Below are 16,064 nucleotides of genomic sequence, written 5' to 3'. Positions count from 1 at the left end.
TATACTGTTTCAGAGTGACAAAGAATTAATGCAATATATTCTTGACCTAAATAATCCAACCATGACTATGTGCCTATTTCTATTAAAATACAAAATCTTACGTAAGTAAAGAAATTACGCCATTGCAGTACCTATAGGGCTAAGGGACTAAAATCTTTCCATTGGATAAAAAATCGTAGTAGAAGAAAGTAGCGCCGCATAATTTAGTTTGCGCAATTGAATACTGAATTACTTAATGGACGCAATGCGACGACTTCCCAGCTTTTTTCCAGTGGTAGAATGTCGAGGAATTCCTGTAACAAAGAAGATAAGCAAGATGTTCACCTATTTTTCTCGCCTTCCGCGGTCGCCTCAGCTGTCGCATCTTTGGTGGGTGTGGGGACTTCCTCGTCTTGTGGCTCGCCCTTAGCCGCTCCCATCCACGAGCTGACCTGATTGGTAAGTCCTGAAAACATATTGCACTGACACTAGCTAACGAACTACACGACACAGCGATCTGACGCCGCGACAGCTTCACACATGACCCGCGACGCGGACGGTCTGCAGTGTGCCCGATGAATGCGTGATCAGCTGAAAAACTAAATGGGAAACCACAATCGACCAGGAGGTAACAGGAACACTCCACTGCGCATGAATAGACTACTGCTTCTGCGCTGTTTACACTTTGTACATGTACGGGCACAATTTTCACAGTCAAGTTATTAATGAATTTAAACTTTAAGCCATTGAAATAGAGACTAAAATCGCGTACAGTTCAATTTTTTTTTCTATATACTTGCCGTAGCGAGTGTACAGAAGTTACAAATGTCAAAATAAGTAATTGACGGATCACAGATAAAATATGCACTTATATATATTTTTTTTAGATAACAGTAAATTTAGAGTATTTCACTAATAAAAAATACTGCGTCATTACGTTATTTCACTTGCCTATCCCATAAAAAGATGATAATTTATTACTTTACTCGTGGGTATCTTTTTTCTTTTCATTATCATCCCCCATCACGCCGGAGTGCGTAGAGTGCTCAAATTGTTTACCAGTGGTTATAAAAACATACATAGCAGGTGTTTTCGTACAAAACTATATTTTATATAGTTACATATATTTTATTTGAATTCTAGAGGAAGGTCTTCACTAACATAACATTATAATTAATGCCAAGAGTCTAAAAATGAAATATTATTCATCATTAAATACATTTTTGTGTCATAATAATTTATTAAAGTGGTTCCACAGTAGTAATATTAAATGGAACAACTTCTTGGTGACTTTTATATTACCCGACAGTAGATAAGTACCTAATTGCCCTCCAAGCCTACACTAATAAAAAATTTAATTCCTGAAGAGGAGATTTAGGAAGCTTTTAAAAACATTTATTTATTTTTCTATTAAGAAGCAGAATACTAAGAAATGTATAAAGGTAGTGATTAACTTTATAGTCCACCTCATGTACTACTTTATGCATGAAAATGATGATGGTTCCATAGATGTCACGCTGGTGATTTCAAAATAAATTAATAATTACTCGAAATGGTCTACATATCCTGTTCATCCACAGGCGTATAAAATATAAATACGTAGGTCTGAATGTGGACCGTGTCCACTTACCGGGGCGGAGCGGAGTGGGTCGGTTCGCATTGCAAAAATCCGCCTGCCGTAGATACATATAATTGCGTCCACTACAGACGATGCAACAGAACAGCGAAGCTAGTCACTGCGACGCGACCCGTACGTCCGTCTCCACTTTGACTTTAAAATTAGCGATTTTTTATTCTGTTTTTAAAAAAATGATGTAAGTACTTAGTTCCAATTTTTCTTTTACTTTAACTTGTCAAAAGAACGGCTCTAAGAAGTGATATCGAAATCTGTAGGATAAAAACAAACAATGAGCCCCAGTATACTCAGCATGCAAAAAACACCGCCGCGCCGCGCCGCTCTGCTTCGCTCTGCCATGCCTCGACAAGTGGACGCGGTCCATTATACATCTATCTTATAATTATTTAGAATTAATAAAACGCAAAACCAATATTTTTAAGGTTTATATTGAGGTTTATATCCTACATTTAAAAAATCTAAATGTCAGTTTGCGTAAAAATTACCTGAATCCGAGCCTTAACCACTTTACTCAAAAGCTAAAACTTTACTATTTTACTACACGCTCGAACATTTTTTATAACGCTGGTGTCAAACTTGTATCCGAGTGCGTCATATTACTATAAACGTCATAAAAATAATATCAATGTAAATATTTATTACATTATATTTTGGTAACGATTCTATGATATTAGTTATTATACTTAACACATTTTTCATAAATTACACATCACACATAACACTCCACGGGATAATATATTAAGATAATATTATAATGGAGAAAACAGGTAAATACATGTCCTAAAAATACTTAATAATCACCATACTCCAAGCCTAACTTTAAAATGATATACCATATTATTTAGAAAAAAGAAGGATATTTGAGCAGGCATACAACCGTATACATAAATGCTTACGAAGCAACAAAACGCAAGCTTATTAATGTTTTGTCTGTGTCACGAATAAAAAATTAGGATGACATTTTTCGAATAGATTTCTTGATTTTTTGTTTAAAGTGATTTTTTGCAACAATCTCTGTGTTTTAGTGGAACAAATGTAGTTGATAGTGTGCTTGTAAAATTTAAATTTCTGTGACGCAATATAAATAGGGCTTACACGAAAAAGATTGACAAAATGACGGAGACGCGTAGAAAACAGTTGCATCTGGGAAAATGCATCGAAGATTTGGACAAGATGTACAATGTGCCAGATTTGAAGTCGAAAAGGGCTCATATGTAAGTGTTTGCCGTCGTTTTACTCTTAGAGGCATAAAATATTTATGAATGAAAATAACAATGTCAATAATCTTTGCAGGTTATGCAAAACAGCTCAAAAACTTTTCGAAAGCGCAGAGGAGGCTCGCGAAAAGGGGGATGAAGAGTTCTCGTACGTGTATTACATGAAATACTTGCGGGTAATCGCCTATTTGAGCAAGGACAAGGACTATTTGAAGGACAAGTCGTATTACAACAGTATGCTGGGCACAAAGAACCCAAACAAAGCAATAGATGCGGCTGAGGAACTGAAAAACAGTCTCATTGACAGGTGAGTGGTATATCAACGCTCAGCTCAAATGCATTATGAATGCATAGTTGAATGATGTTCAAAATAATTTGTTTTCAAGCATTTTAATGCCACTTGAAATAAAGTTATGATTTAAAAGAATAGGTTTAAAATGAAGACATTTTTTCTAATGTTTAATTGCCAATAGTATGAGGTAATGTGTCTAGACAGGAGAATTAACAACAAGAGTAATAATTAAACATCAGTTCATATGAATTTGCATTCTTACATATATAGATGCATAAAATGCTATTTTTATAGTGTAATAATATATAAATAGCTTTTCTTTGATAATGTATATTTCAGTACATAATAAATTGTATTATTATTAGTAAAAAAATAATAAAAAGAGTAATAGATGAAACCTTAACAATTTGAATAGTGTTTATTTACAGTCAATAAACCTTTATTGTAGGAACTTGAAATTTTAACTTGCATGAAACAAAATAAATTAAAATTTATTTGGTCAGATCGGCAATTTTATATCTCCATATACTATACAAAAAATCATTAAAACCCATTAATTATTCGCATACACATCATCAATCATGTTTTGTTTGTTATTATATAATGATTAGACCTAAGATGTATTAAATATTATACTTCAAAATGGTGATAAGGTGATAAGTTACAACAAATTTGTTTACCAATATAGCATTCTAAAAGTAAAAAATTTTACTTAACTTCATGTATGTGTGTTAGGATTTTCATCATCATAGGCATCAGTTGTAGGTTGTCCACTGATGAACATGGGTCTCCCACAAAATATATCATATCAACCTGTTGGAAGTGAACCGTATTCAGCAATTCAATCTGGATTTTAACAATAAATACTTTTGTAGATAATTACTCATTAATACTAAAAAATGTTTTAATAAAAATATTTTTCTGTGTTCATTTTCAATCATTGGGTAATAAGGGAAGGAAAAAGTAAATGTATTTATAAATATAAAATATCAATCATGCATTCTTCAATTATAATTTATCCTTTTTGTAATTTATGTAATTGGTCCAATTAGACATTATATTTATAGTGGTTCCTTCTTTTGAATGAACCGCTCTAAACTTTTTTTCTTTTCTCACTTTATAATGTACTGTAGTCTTCACCCTAAACTGATTGAAAAGAGCAACACCAGAGTTTCTTGCCCGTTCTTCTCTGGAGAAAACTTTCCGAACTAGTGGTAGAGTTAATATTGTCGGAATCTAAATAATATATAACATTTTACAGATTCAAATGAATCATTCATTCCATTTTGTCTATACTATTTTACTTTACTTTATGTAAAGTATGTAATACTTGCAAATTAGTATTCTTATTTTCTTAATTCAATTTTGAGAGGATTTTGATTATTCCAGATACTCATTGGAGCAAAAGGCTAAACGACTCAATGACATCAAGGAAAATGAATTATTCAAGCAGAAGATAGACGAAGACAGGAAGAAAGCAATAGAAGCAGTGGCTGTCAATGAACCAGCTCAGCCTACTGGATTGCCAGGTACAAATTCTGCAGTCACCCTACACATTGAATGTGGTATTTCTTTTTTCCTATTACGGTTTCCACTGTCAATCTATTAGTGATTTCACCAATGTCGAGTAACAAAAGCAGATACAAACCAATTAATACTAATTTCTAGAAATCAGAAAGTTGTTGCTGTGTCAAAAAAAACTAAAGCTTGTACAAATCGAATCAAACTTAAACAAACTTAACTTGTCTTTTTTCAAGTCAAACTTGGCATCAGTGTCATTTGTGATTTTGGTACGATAATTATTAAGTGTGGAAAAGGTAGATTGATAGAGGGTCAGAAAAAATGCACAACCCAATTATCAATAACAAACTATACAAAGCAAAGCGTGGACCTAAGCATAATAACTATAACATACAACGCAAAATATAAAATCTATTAACACATTAAATTTAAGATTTTATCAGTAGGTAGCCTGTTTGTCACCTTAATATCTACATTTTGGCAATGATTATACATTATAGGCCTAGATGAAGTAACAATTAAAAGTGAGCAGCTGTATGCAATCCTGAAGGCGGGCAAGCTGAAGGCGATGATTCTGGATTGTAGGTCCGGCAAAGACTATCAGGACTCGCACATCAACTATCCAGCTTGCATCAGCGTGCCAGAAGAGTGTATCTCACCAGGGTGAGTTATCTATGTCTACTTTTTCTTATAAAGTCATATTAGTGTTCCCTGAGATTGACCAAGATTCACCGCTCGGTATCATAAAATGCATACTGCTGATCCTGGCAGAGTTATGGTGGTGGGTGTGAGGGCGGGAAAGTCTCTAAAAGTTCCGCTACTTTTTTTTGACATAGTTCTTAAATAGGCGAGGGTATGAAATTACCATTTAGTATAGCACTAAAGCGCCCTTGTCGCCCGGAGATATTGAACGTCAGCAGCATAATATCCCACAATGACACTACCTGGATTCTCCTTCAAACTGGAATACAACAGTGCAGGCTACTTGTGAGCAAAAATACACAAAATAATAGCAAATATTTAAAAAGACTAGTGCCAGATATCTCTTTAGCAATTAGGGGGAATAAAGACAAATCAAACAAATTTATTGCCAAGGCCTGTATTACTGATTTGGTTGCAAGCCATTTTAACACCGAAATACGCAAATTCACTCTAATTTTATAATTAATAGTGTTCAAAGCAACAGAGTGCATGGATTTTGGCACTGCGACAACAAATATAAAAATGCATTTGGCAAGCTCCTTTAGATATTGGATAGCAGGTGTGTCCAAGTATTTATTACCAGGCTTATAATAGCTTGGTCCAGGGAAGAGACAGACTCATTTAGTCCTTCAGATGTTTAAAAATAGTTTATACAAGGAAGAAAGATATACATTTGCCGTCCTGTAATTATAATAGTACAGTAAAGCTTTGAACATCAGAAGTAATTTTGGACATAGGTGTTCAGAAAACCAATTTGTTCAGATAATCGAATTGTATATGTACTTTTATGTATGTACCTATATACCAATAAACAAACACATTTATAATATGAATCTCGTTTATTATTTATCAGTGTGGTGAGTAGGAAAAAAGACAACTTGCCTCTCTCTAAAACATGTTTAATCAATATTTTACGTGCAAACATCTATAATTTTGGTCTATCAAAGCGAGCCTACCTGTTTGGTCAATCGATGTTCGGATAAACGGCGGTCTTTTGTAGTTCATACTTGCTGCTATATTTATTTATTTATTTATTTATTTCAATTAGAACGGATAAACCAATTACACTAATTAAGTTAATAATAACAATATATAACTATAGTAAAAAATGAAACAGATCAATAATCGACTTAATAACTACATGAAGTATGCGGTATCATGAGTTAATTTCACAATAATGCAAACATTCATACTGGATCACGTTCCAATCAGCCGAAAAACGTCAAAATCGGGTGCGCTATTAAGAAGTGCATTAAGAGCGTTGAGAGTTCGCGGAATCGGTGATCTAGAACGTGCTACAGTACGGCACCGCGGGACAGCAAACAGATTGTGCGTCCTACTACGACAATACTTGTATGGTACAAAGAGCCTACAGAGCTCGTTATTCAGATCAGGAGCGTCTATTAACCCTCTCAGTATTTTGCACATGGTTGTTATTAAGTCATACCATCTCCTGACTTCAAGGGAGTTGTATCCTAGACATCCCAGTAGGAATTTCGTTGGGTACATGTAAGGATAGTAGGCATAAATACGTTTGTATAAATATCTTAAAAAGGCTTTTTGGACCTTCTCAAGCATGAGTGCATAAGTGCTCTCATAGGGATGCCAGACACATGCACTTGCCTCAATTTTGCTGCGAACCAATGCAGAAAAGATGATTTTGATCACACTAATGTTGTGGAAATCACGCGAATTACGAAGCACGAAACCCAAGCGCCGATAACATTCTTGTGTCAATGTTATGATATGGTCGTGAAATGTCAGTTTTCGATCAAATGTGACTCCAAGATCTTTAATTGTTTGTGTTTTTGCGATTATTTCCGTGCCAAGTGTATAGTCGTAGTTAATTGGTCGTCGCATTCGACTGAAAGTCATCCCAGAACATTTTGATAGGTTGAACTCCATTTTATTTTCAACGCTCCATTGAAATACAGCTTCAATGTCGTACTGAAGTAATACACAATCCTGCTCCGTTTGAATTTCACGGAAAATTTTGATGTCATCCGCATAGAGAAGACATTTCGAGTATTTGATGACTGTGGGGAGATCGTTAATCCTCATTATAAATAGAAGAGGGCCAAGAATTGATCCTTGACTTACTCCAGAGCGCGTATGATAAGGCTGGGATTCGTACAATCCAAGCCTCACATACTGCTGGCGATCACGGAGATAGTCCGCGATAAACTGCAGAAAACCTGGAGCCAGACCCAAAAGAGAAAGTTTTTCTAGCAGTATGTCGTTGTTAACCCTATCAAAAGCCTTCCGGAAATCGAAGTATAGGACATCCACTTGTCCCCGTGATCGAGTCGGTCAGAAATAAAGTCAACCATAGTTAACAAGTTAGTGTTGACTGACCTTTTCCTTCTAAAACCGTGTTGCTCATTACATAGGAATGGTTCAATCTGTTTGTACATTTTTGTATGGAGAATATGTTCAAATATTTTAGCCAGAGTAGAAAGTATAGCTATTGGGCGATATTCTTCAACACAAGACTTGTTGGGGCTTTTAGGTATGGGAGTGACTCTAGAGAGCTTCCATTGCGGAGGATACTGGCCGGCTCTAAGAGCAAGGTTAAACAAGTGACACAGAGGATTAACAAAGAAATTACGGCCTTGCTTAAGAAGCCAAAGAGGAATGCCATCAGGACCAATTGAGCTGCTAGATTTTAAACTCCGAATCGCCATCTCTACGTCATTCGGAGTGACCTCATGTACGATAACATATCTACTAGAGAGTAGTGGATTTTGATTTTTTATTTGGGATAAGTCGAGTTTGGGTATTTCAGGAAGAAATACACTGGAAAAGAAATCAGCAAATGCTTCAGCAGCCTTAACACCGCTGACAGAGATGCCTTTATAGTCCACCTTTGACTCAAAACCGCCCATAGATCGTAGACTCGATACATGGCGCCAAAAGTCACGAGGATTGGACTTGATATTTTGCTCGATTCTAGCCAGATAAGTATCGTAAGCAATAGCAATTCGTTCCTTTAGCTTTGATCTTAGAGCAGAGAAGAAATAATAAGTATCTTGGGAGCCGGTGTGCTTCCATTGGCGGTGGAGCTTCAACTTAAGTTTCGTGTCCTCAATAATATCGCGCGTAAACCAAACCGGGTATCTTCTGCTTGGAGTAGTTTTACGTACTTTTTTAGGAATACATATATTAAATTTCCTTGTTAATTTGCTGTATTCTTTTTACTTCCTAAAGTTTTAAGGGGTTTGTTCAAAATACTTGGCTTGAAACCGACTAGTACTAGGTCCAATAATCATGTTGTTAACCAATATATGTTTATGTTTTATTTAGTAATATCAATGGACACACATAATTTTATTCATTATTGTATGTTTATGGTAGGCAAGTTTTTTGTCATTACAATATACATATTATGGTGTACACGACCTACATATTAACATGAACAACTTGACTAAATAATGTAGAGATAACACAAAAAAAATACTGCTACAATTAGTGCACACCCTTAAATTTTACATTATTTTTATAATATAACATTTTCGCGTTTAAAAATACAAGATGTCTGACATTAGTCGCACCTGTCAAATCAGGATATGGAATATATAAATTGTAAGTCCACTTGTTGGGATGAAGCCATGTGTTTCTTATATTAAATTTGTATTTAACATTGTGTAACAGCCAATCAGCGCACGTGTTGGAGCAGAACTTGCCGTCGCCGTCGCGGCCGGTGTGGGCCGAGCGCGCCACCATGGAGCTCATCGTGATGCTGGACTGGAACAGCACCGCGGTCATACCCGGCAAGACGCTGTACCTACTCAAGACCATATTATTGAAGGTAATGTGCTTAAACTGATTTATATCTTTAAAATAATAATTACCGCCCTGTATTATATATTGTCTCACTGCTGGGCACGGGCTTCCTCTACTGAGAGGGAGAGAGATTAGGCCTTAGTCTACCACGCTGGCCTAGTGCGTATTGGTAGAACTTCACACACCCTCAAAATTTCTATAGAGAATTTCTCAAGTATGCAGGTTTCCCCACGATCTTTTACTTCACCGTTAAAGCAAGCGATAATTCACAAAGAATATACATAACATTTTTAGAAAAGTCAGGGGTGTGTGCCCTTGGGATTTGAACCTGCGGACATAATCTCGGCAGTCCGTTCCACACCCAACTAGGCTATTATATCGCCGTTATGCCATGGTAAAGAGTTAAATTTTTTGTTTCAATAAATTCCACAGGCTTTAATACTTGTCTTTGTCAATCATGACTTATGGAATTTCTATTAACCTTTTTAGCCGACCGATATTCATTTTGATTATTGTCTCTAAAAATGTACAGAGTGTTGCAAAATGGGGGTATCAATAATAATCCAAATTACAAACTGTGTAATGCTCCTGAAGACATTATCAAGAAGCTTTCACAAGCCGGATTCCTTTATAATCGTATAACGTCTTTAAAAACATTATTATAATTCGTGATTTCTACATTCACATTCTACACGTGGATAAACATTTTAATTTAATTTTCTTTTATTTGTATCACTACTAATAGCATCAAATCACTTTCATATCCAGATATTAATACCGTCATTCTACAACACCCTGTATAATAGCATATCTGTATTGAAACCTCGCATGTTTGTCACCAGTGGGACATCAAAGTCCAGTACGCCCGTCCGCCACTGGCGCTGCACGGTGGGTACGAGGACTGGCTGCTCAAGTACCCCGCCTTCACCACCAACCCGCAGGCGGTGCCGCCGCGACAGGACGACTTCTTGGATGACATGCTCAGTGAGTAAATCCCTTTACTTTCATAACTCAATGCTCAGTGAGTACAGGGGTTTATACGTCATCATCAATAGGATGATGTTTTGTAATGATGAAAGATAAGGATCGTAAAAGTTTTGTCAGCGGCAAATTTTTCCAAATATGTTATAGACAGAGTTTGACTTAGTTTTTAAGGGCGATTGCCCGTTTAATGTTTATCGCAAGGTATTCAAAATCGGGGAAATTTTGTTAAAAATAGTCACAAATTTATCTAAATTGAACTCCGGACAAGACTATATATGTTATAAATAAAAAAAAAACTATTCTTAACCTCAGGATTAATTATTCTGTACTGTGTTACTAAGCTCACGATTCAGTGTTAAAAAAACATTTTTTAAAAAAAATTATTAACTGCCTGAGATATAATTTAACACTGAAAAAAAGGTTTAAATAAGTATTAAAGTAGCAGTAATTGCAACTACCTACAGGTGACATCTCGTACCCGAGCTGGTCGGAGCCGCCGCCCGCCGCCGAGCCGCTCGTGGACCGCGCCACCAAGGTACCTATAATCGCACTCTTAATAAAATAATGACAAATTTCAAAATTGATAATTTCTGGCAGTCGTCGGAAAACTAATTTTTGTTTGCTACCTTTTTTTGAAGTTGCTATAAAATTGAACTTATTAAAGATAGGTAAATAATGAAACTTATAGCATGAAAAAAAAGGGAAAAAACTAAAAGGTCGCAAACAAAAATTGGTTGTTTGACGATCCCCACAAATTGGTAATTTTGGAATGGGTTATTATTTTACTAAGAGTGCGCATATATACTGTTTACTGCTGAGCACGGAGTCTTCTCTACTACTGAGATGATAACAATAAAATAAGCAGATATTTTGCCTGTGAAAACCTTTTAAATATCTGTTTATATAATTTTTATGATGCCTCTTGACAACAGAAATGCATTAGTTATCGGTATTCGTCCAGGCTTCTTACCAATACTCATTTGGTAATTTGAAGATGAATCTAAAACATAAAGTCTTACTCTTACAACTTACAAAATTTTGTGAAAATGATTAGAAGTTTATTAGACAGAAGTAAACTTTGAAACAGCTAAACAGGATCAATTGGAATTTAACACACATGTAAAGCATGTCTTGGATTAATACATAGGCTACTTTAATTCTAGTAACTTGCTTCTGTAAGAAATAATTGATTTTATTTGTATAATAGATGGCGTTGGTGTCATTCAGATGGCGCTATAGATCGATATAATTTAACGATTTTTGTAATAAAAGAGTCTTAATGCGAGCAAAGCCGCGTGCAACATCTAGTATAAAATAATATACAGGGTGTTACCAAATAGCGGTATTCAATAATAACCATAATAAAAAAAGTGTATTAATGCTCATTAAAAATTGGTACTTCATTATTATTTTAATATTATCGACGTATTATATACTACATAATAAGGTTATTTTTCCGTAACACGCGTAATGTCATGTAATTGTCATGTTTGCCGGCAAACATTCCGATGCTAAATGGGTTAAAAAAGGATACGTCGATAATATTAAAATTGTGTGTATAGTAATATTTGAATATATAAGAAGTGTTGTGTGTTGTGCGCGTGCAGGCGGCGGCCGTGCAGGTGTACTCGGAGCGCGCGCGCAGCGTGCAGCGCATCCTCGAGCAGCAGGAGCGCATCGCAGACACCTCGCTCACGCTCGAGATGCAGCGCATCGAGGCCGAGCAGGTACCACTACTGCTGCGCCGCTCTGGGGCCTTATTCTCTATCCCGCACGTTATTTTAACAGTGCGAAACAAGCATGTAACACAACGCATCATGTTTAGGACTATAGAAATTTGGCTTACAGAATACCATTCCACGCACATTTCTCGAAGATAACATGACACGGCCGCATTACGCGTTTACACTATCATACAGAATAAGGGCCCTGATATGCAATATGAACATTGGACGTGTTTAAGCTTTACCATTATAAAGGCTCCTAAAGTGCCAATGATTTTCCTTCTTTCCAACTTTTCTATAAAGGTCGACAACACACTCCCAATTCTAACCGTGTGGGTATTCTCGAATGTATATCATCAGATGATACACCTGCTTTGTTTAATTTTAAACAGCATCACAGTACTCCTGTACACTGTACAGTCATAATTCTAGTCACTGTAATTGCTGGTGGTGAGATATATATATCCGCCCAGATAGCGACCACACAAGATGTATAACTCGCCATAGTGGCCCACGTAAGTGTTGCGTTCCGGGATCAGCCTATATATATATCTGTTGTGTTGACTGGCTAAGAGTGAGCATCTCGTCAGAACACTATCTAGTTCCTGGCTCCACTTACCATCAGGGGCATAGGAGTCACTTTACAGGCACTAACTCAGTCTTGTTTCCCTCTCCAGGACTGGGAGAAGGTCCGCCTGCAGCGCGAGACGGAGCAGCAGGACGAGCTGCGCGCCATGTACAAGCTCAGGGAGCAGGAGATCATCTCGCAGCTCATGCAGCTGGAGAACAAACAGTATGATATGGTAAGTCTGTTGATACTTTTTTTTTTCAATAGCAAAAACTTGGGAAGAGAAAATTAGACTATTTCTGATTGGTATTAAGGGCATGAAGTTTTTCAAATTGATATGGGATTTTTATTTGTGACATTAACTACTCTTTACCAAGGAAATATCCTATAGTAGGTACATTCATTCATAAAAGATTCTTAAATGGCTGAGTTCGCAAGCAGCGGAGAGTCAAGAAATACGTTTCCTTTTCATTAGAATAATTGATTAGTTACAAATGGTCCCTTTTGTAGAATGCAAGTATGATAAATGATACGTTTTTATAACATTTTGTATTCGAATTAACCAGGAACAAGAGAACCAAAGTCTTCGGGAGCAACTGGAGGAGTATCAGCGCAAGGAGAAGGAGGAAGCCGCGAAGCTTGCGGAGACCATCGCGAGCGCTAACAAGGAGGTCGAACTTGTGCCTGATGTTGATGGTGAGCTTGTTGTAGTGTTTTGTATCTAAAATTAATGAACAATTCTACTGTTCATATTTAACGTCGTATTTTTATAATTAACGGTTGAATTAAAATTATTGTAATAACTATTTTAGTATTGTTTGTGATAATGTTTTGATCAGGATAAAGTATATTTGACATATCCATAAAATGGGAATTTGGGAAAGGTGGAGATTGTTTCAACAATTCACATATCTTATTAGTCACATGAAAATATAGATTTTTCTCATTTGATGTTTGTTTTCTGTGAGGCACTGCTACGAGCCCGGTCAAACCGAGTTATACCATAATGTTCTACTAATTTAAAGGGGTTTGGGGGCCAATCGCCTCGAGTAAGCCAGCCCGTAAATTGATCTAATTTGTGATCTCTACACGAGTAGTCTAATCCGTTATCCGTGTGTGTGTGCGTGTGGTAGAGCGGTCGCGGCGCGCGGCGGCGGCGGCGGCGGCGGCGCGCGCGCGCATCGCCGAGGCGCGGCGCCAGCGCGACCAGCTGCACCGCCGCCGCGAGACGCTCGAGAACGAGCGCAAGCGCAGGCTCGCCGAGGCGCGCGACAAGCGGAAACCCGACCTCGACAAGGTACACTACACTACTCAACTCTGATATGTGTGAATAATCCGCATACAATCTATTAAAAAAATCACAACTACCCACCACAGTCACAATATAAAAAAACGATTATTCGTTATTCCAATTAAGAAAATGTACAGGGTGTTACATTAAAATAGTATATATATATTGAATAATATAATACAATGAACCCCACTTACTTTCAAAAATTTAATTGTGCGACAACCTATATCAATTTCATATTATCTCAGCTCACAAGCTAGCTACATTTAATATGTTATATATGAAACACTAAAACTATCCAGAAAGACGCCTACATACGTTCTTTATTAACCCAGGACGATGATCACGACATCTACATGACGTCCCCGGGCGATAGTCCTGGAGCCACTGGACTTAACCGGTCACACTCCTCGCCTAACATAGCCAAGGTAAACAAATGCTATGTTTTAATAAAGCATATAATAAATTTACAAAAATCACACGCTGTATTGCACCAAATAAAGGTAAATGTGACCAGACCAGATCCATAAATTTACCTCCTTGTACAATTATTAAAGTCCTGGTAGTAACTATATCGAATGATTAGTACACATTCTATAACAGTATACTGGTGGTAGGTCTCTCATTTGTGAGCGTCCACCTGAAGTACCACCGCAATGTCTATTTCTGCCACCAAGCAAGTGTGTAGTCACTATAGGGGACCGGACAAATTTTCAGAAGGTGTTTTAAATTGATCATTGTGGATATAAATAGCCAAGAAAAATAGTATTTTGCACAAATAAAGCTTAAAAAGTACATAAAACCATGCCTAAATGTTAAATAGCTATAATTCCCGCGCAAACGCTACATTATGTCATTTCGTCTCGTGTGACGTCATACGTGGATAAAGCAACTTGACAAGTCTTGTCATTTGAACAGTGATTCAATATTGCAAGATTAGGGTTATTTACCCTAGATTTAGGGTAAAACTGAATCAGCAGGGTATTTTTTTATGGTAATTTTTGGGGTAATTCTACGAGTTAAGGTATTAAAGCTATTGTTTCACTGTATTGTAATAAATATTGAGCTTAGAGAAAGATGTTTCCTACAAAAATTGTAGGCCATGAAACACTTATAATTTTTATTCAATACAATTTTCGTGTACAGCTAGTTGTTCCTAATAAAATGAGATAATTAAATTAATAATTATTGAAGTGGAAGTGAAGAAAGAAGTGGCGTCTGCATAGATAAGGATATAGAAAAAAAAGTACCGAATTATTTATGATTGGTATAAGGGTAAAATTTTAAATTCCAAATAATCCTGGGGTAAAGAGAAATTATGATCTGGCAACACTGCATAGACCGTGTTAATCTCTGGCAATCTCAGGTTACTGTGTAACAACCAGAATTCTATATAAATAAATATTCTATTCCATATCATGTGGCAGCTAAAACATAAATAAATACATCTCATAACCATAACCTCCCTGGGTATACAAATGATTTAATTAATTGAAATATTCATCGATTTACCGAAACACTATTTTTTATTTACTTACATCAAAGTGATCCTCACATAACTAAATCGGTGAGTCTGTAGACATTCCGTCGTAGGTTTTTCTTGCTAACTGCAACCACTTTATTCGTATATCTGCTTTTCGTGGTACATGAATAAATAATTTGTTTGGTAAAAATATAGAAGTATTATTACATTCAGGTACGACGCACCAACGATATTTTTTGCGGTCCATTATGATTAACGATTAAACAATCTGTAAACGTTAAGCTGGAAGATAGTAACAACGTCCCGTATAAATTAATATTAATTATTAGAGCAGTTCTGTGTCAAAAAACACGTTAAAATAACACAACGCGGTATGACATCCAGATGACGTCTGTTTGTTTACATTTTACCCACGTGTGACGTCATGCGCCGTGATTGGTGTTTCATTTGCCGTAAAGAATAGACTAAAAATATTATAATTATTGTATTTTATTTATTGATTTATAAATACAAATCACAACTCTTTTACAAAAACAAATATGAGATAATATTTTTAATATTACAAACATACTTTAAACTGAATTTCAGATTTTTTGGCAATACCTGTCCGGTCCCCTATTGTGTTCCGGTTTGAAGGACAGTAGCCAGTGTAACTACTGGACATGAGACTTAACATCTCACGTCTCAAGATGGCGAGCGCAGTGGAATACCAAACAATACATTGTAATTTAAAATGTTGGATGGTGTTTCTACTGTTTAATGGGCGGTTCGTATCGCTTCCCATCAGGCGAACGGCAAGCTCGTCTCGTCATTTAAAAAAAATAGCTGAACTAAGATGCTGGAGTAATTGTTTAGTGGGCACACAATACAATACCTTAAGGTGG

General features: G+C 36.3%; 2 protein-coding genes across 2 annotated transcripts in view; one reads left to right on the top strand and one right to left on the bottom strand.

The window, feature by feature from the left end:
• The window catches only part of LOC115444316 (synapse-associated protein of 47 kDa), a gene marked incomplete in the record, with an annotated part of 71,421 nt that extends 70,626 nt beyond the window's left edge, over window positions 1–795 (bottom strand). Inside the window, 1 exon segment of the mRNA XM_037446604.1 lies at window positions 325–795. Coding sequence (XP_037302501.1) covers window positions 325–455 — 131 coding nt within the window.
• Window positions 796–2,408: 1,613 nt separating this feature from the next.
• LOC115444332 (ubiquitin carboxyl-terminal hydrolase 8) overlaps window positions 2,409–16,064 on the top strand; it is a 29,079-nt gene continuing 15,423 nt past the window's right edge. Inside the window, exons 1-12 of the mRNA XM_037447021.1 lie at window positions 2,409–2,829; window positions 2,909–3,139; window positions 4,514–4,653; window positions 5,146–5,308; window positions 8,999–9,155; window positions 9,973–10,114; window positions 10,579–10,649; window positions 11,722–11,841; window positions 12,516–12,641; window positions 12,973–13,102; window positions 13,540–13,703; window positions 14,033–14,125. Coding sequence (XP_037302918.1) covers window positions 2,729–2,829; window positions 2,909–3,139; window positions 4,514–4,653; window positions 5,146–5,308; window positions 8,999–9,155; window positions 9,973–10,114; window positions 10,579–10,649; window positions 11,722–11,841; window positions 12,516–12,641; window positions 12,973–13,102; window positions 13,540–13,703; window positions 14,033–14,125 — 1,638 coding nt within the window. The 5' untranslated portion in view covers window positions 2,409–2,728. The remainder of the gene's footprint in view (window positions 2,830–2,908; window positions 3,140–4,513; window positions 4,654–5,145; window positions 5,309–8,998; window positions 9,156–9,972; window positions 10,115–10,578; window positions 10,650–11,721; window positions 11,842–12,515; window positions 12,642–12,972; window positions 13,103–13,539; window positions 13,704–14,032; window positions 14,126–16,064) is intronic.

The sequence above is a fragment of the Manduca sexta genome, chromosome 6 (genome assembly GCF_014839805.1).
Source record: "Manduca sexta isolate Smith_Timp_Sample1 chromosome 6, JHU_Msex_v1.0, whole genome shotgun sequence".
NCBI classification, from domain to species: domain Eukaryota; kingdom Metazoa; phylum Arthropoda; class Insecta; order Lepidoptera; family Sphingidae; genus Manduca; species Manduca sexta.
The sequence above is the reverse complement of the archived record's forward strand: the minus strand, read 5'-3'. Positions and strand labels throughout refer to the sequence as shown.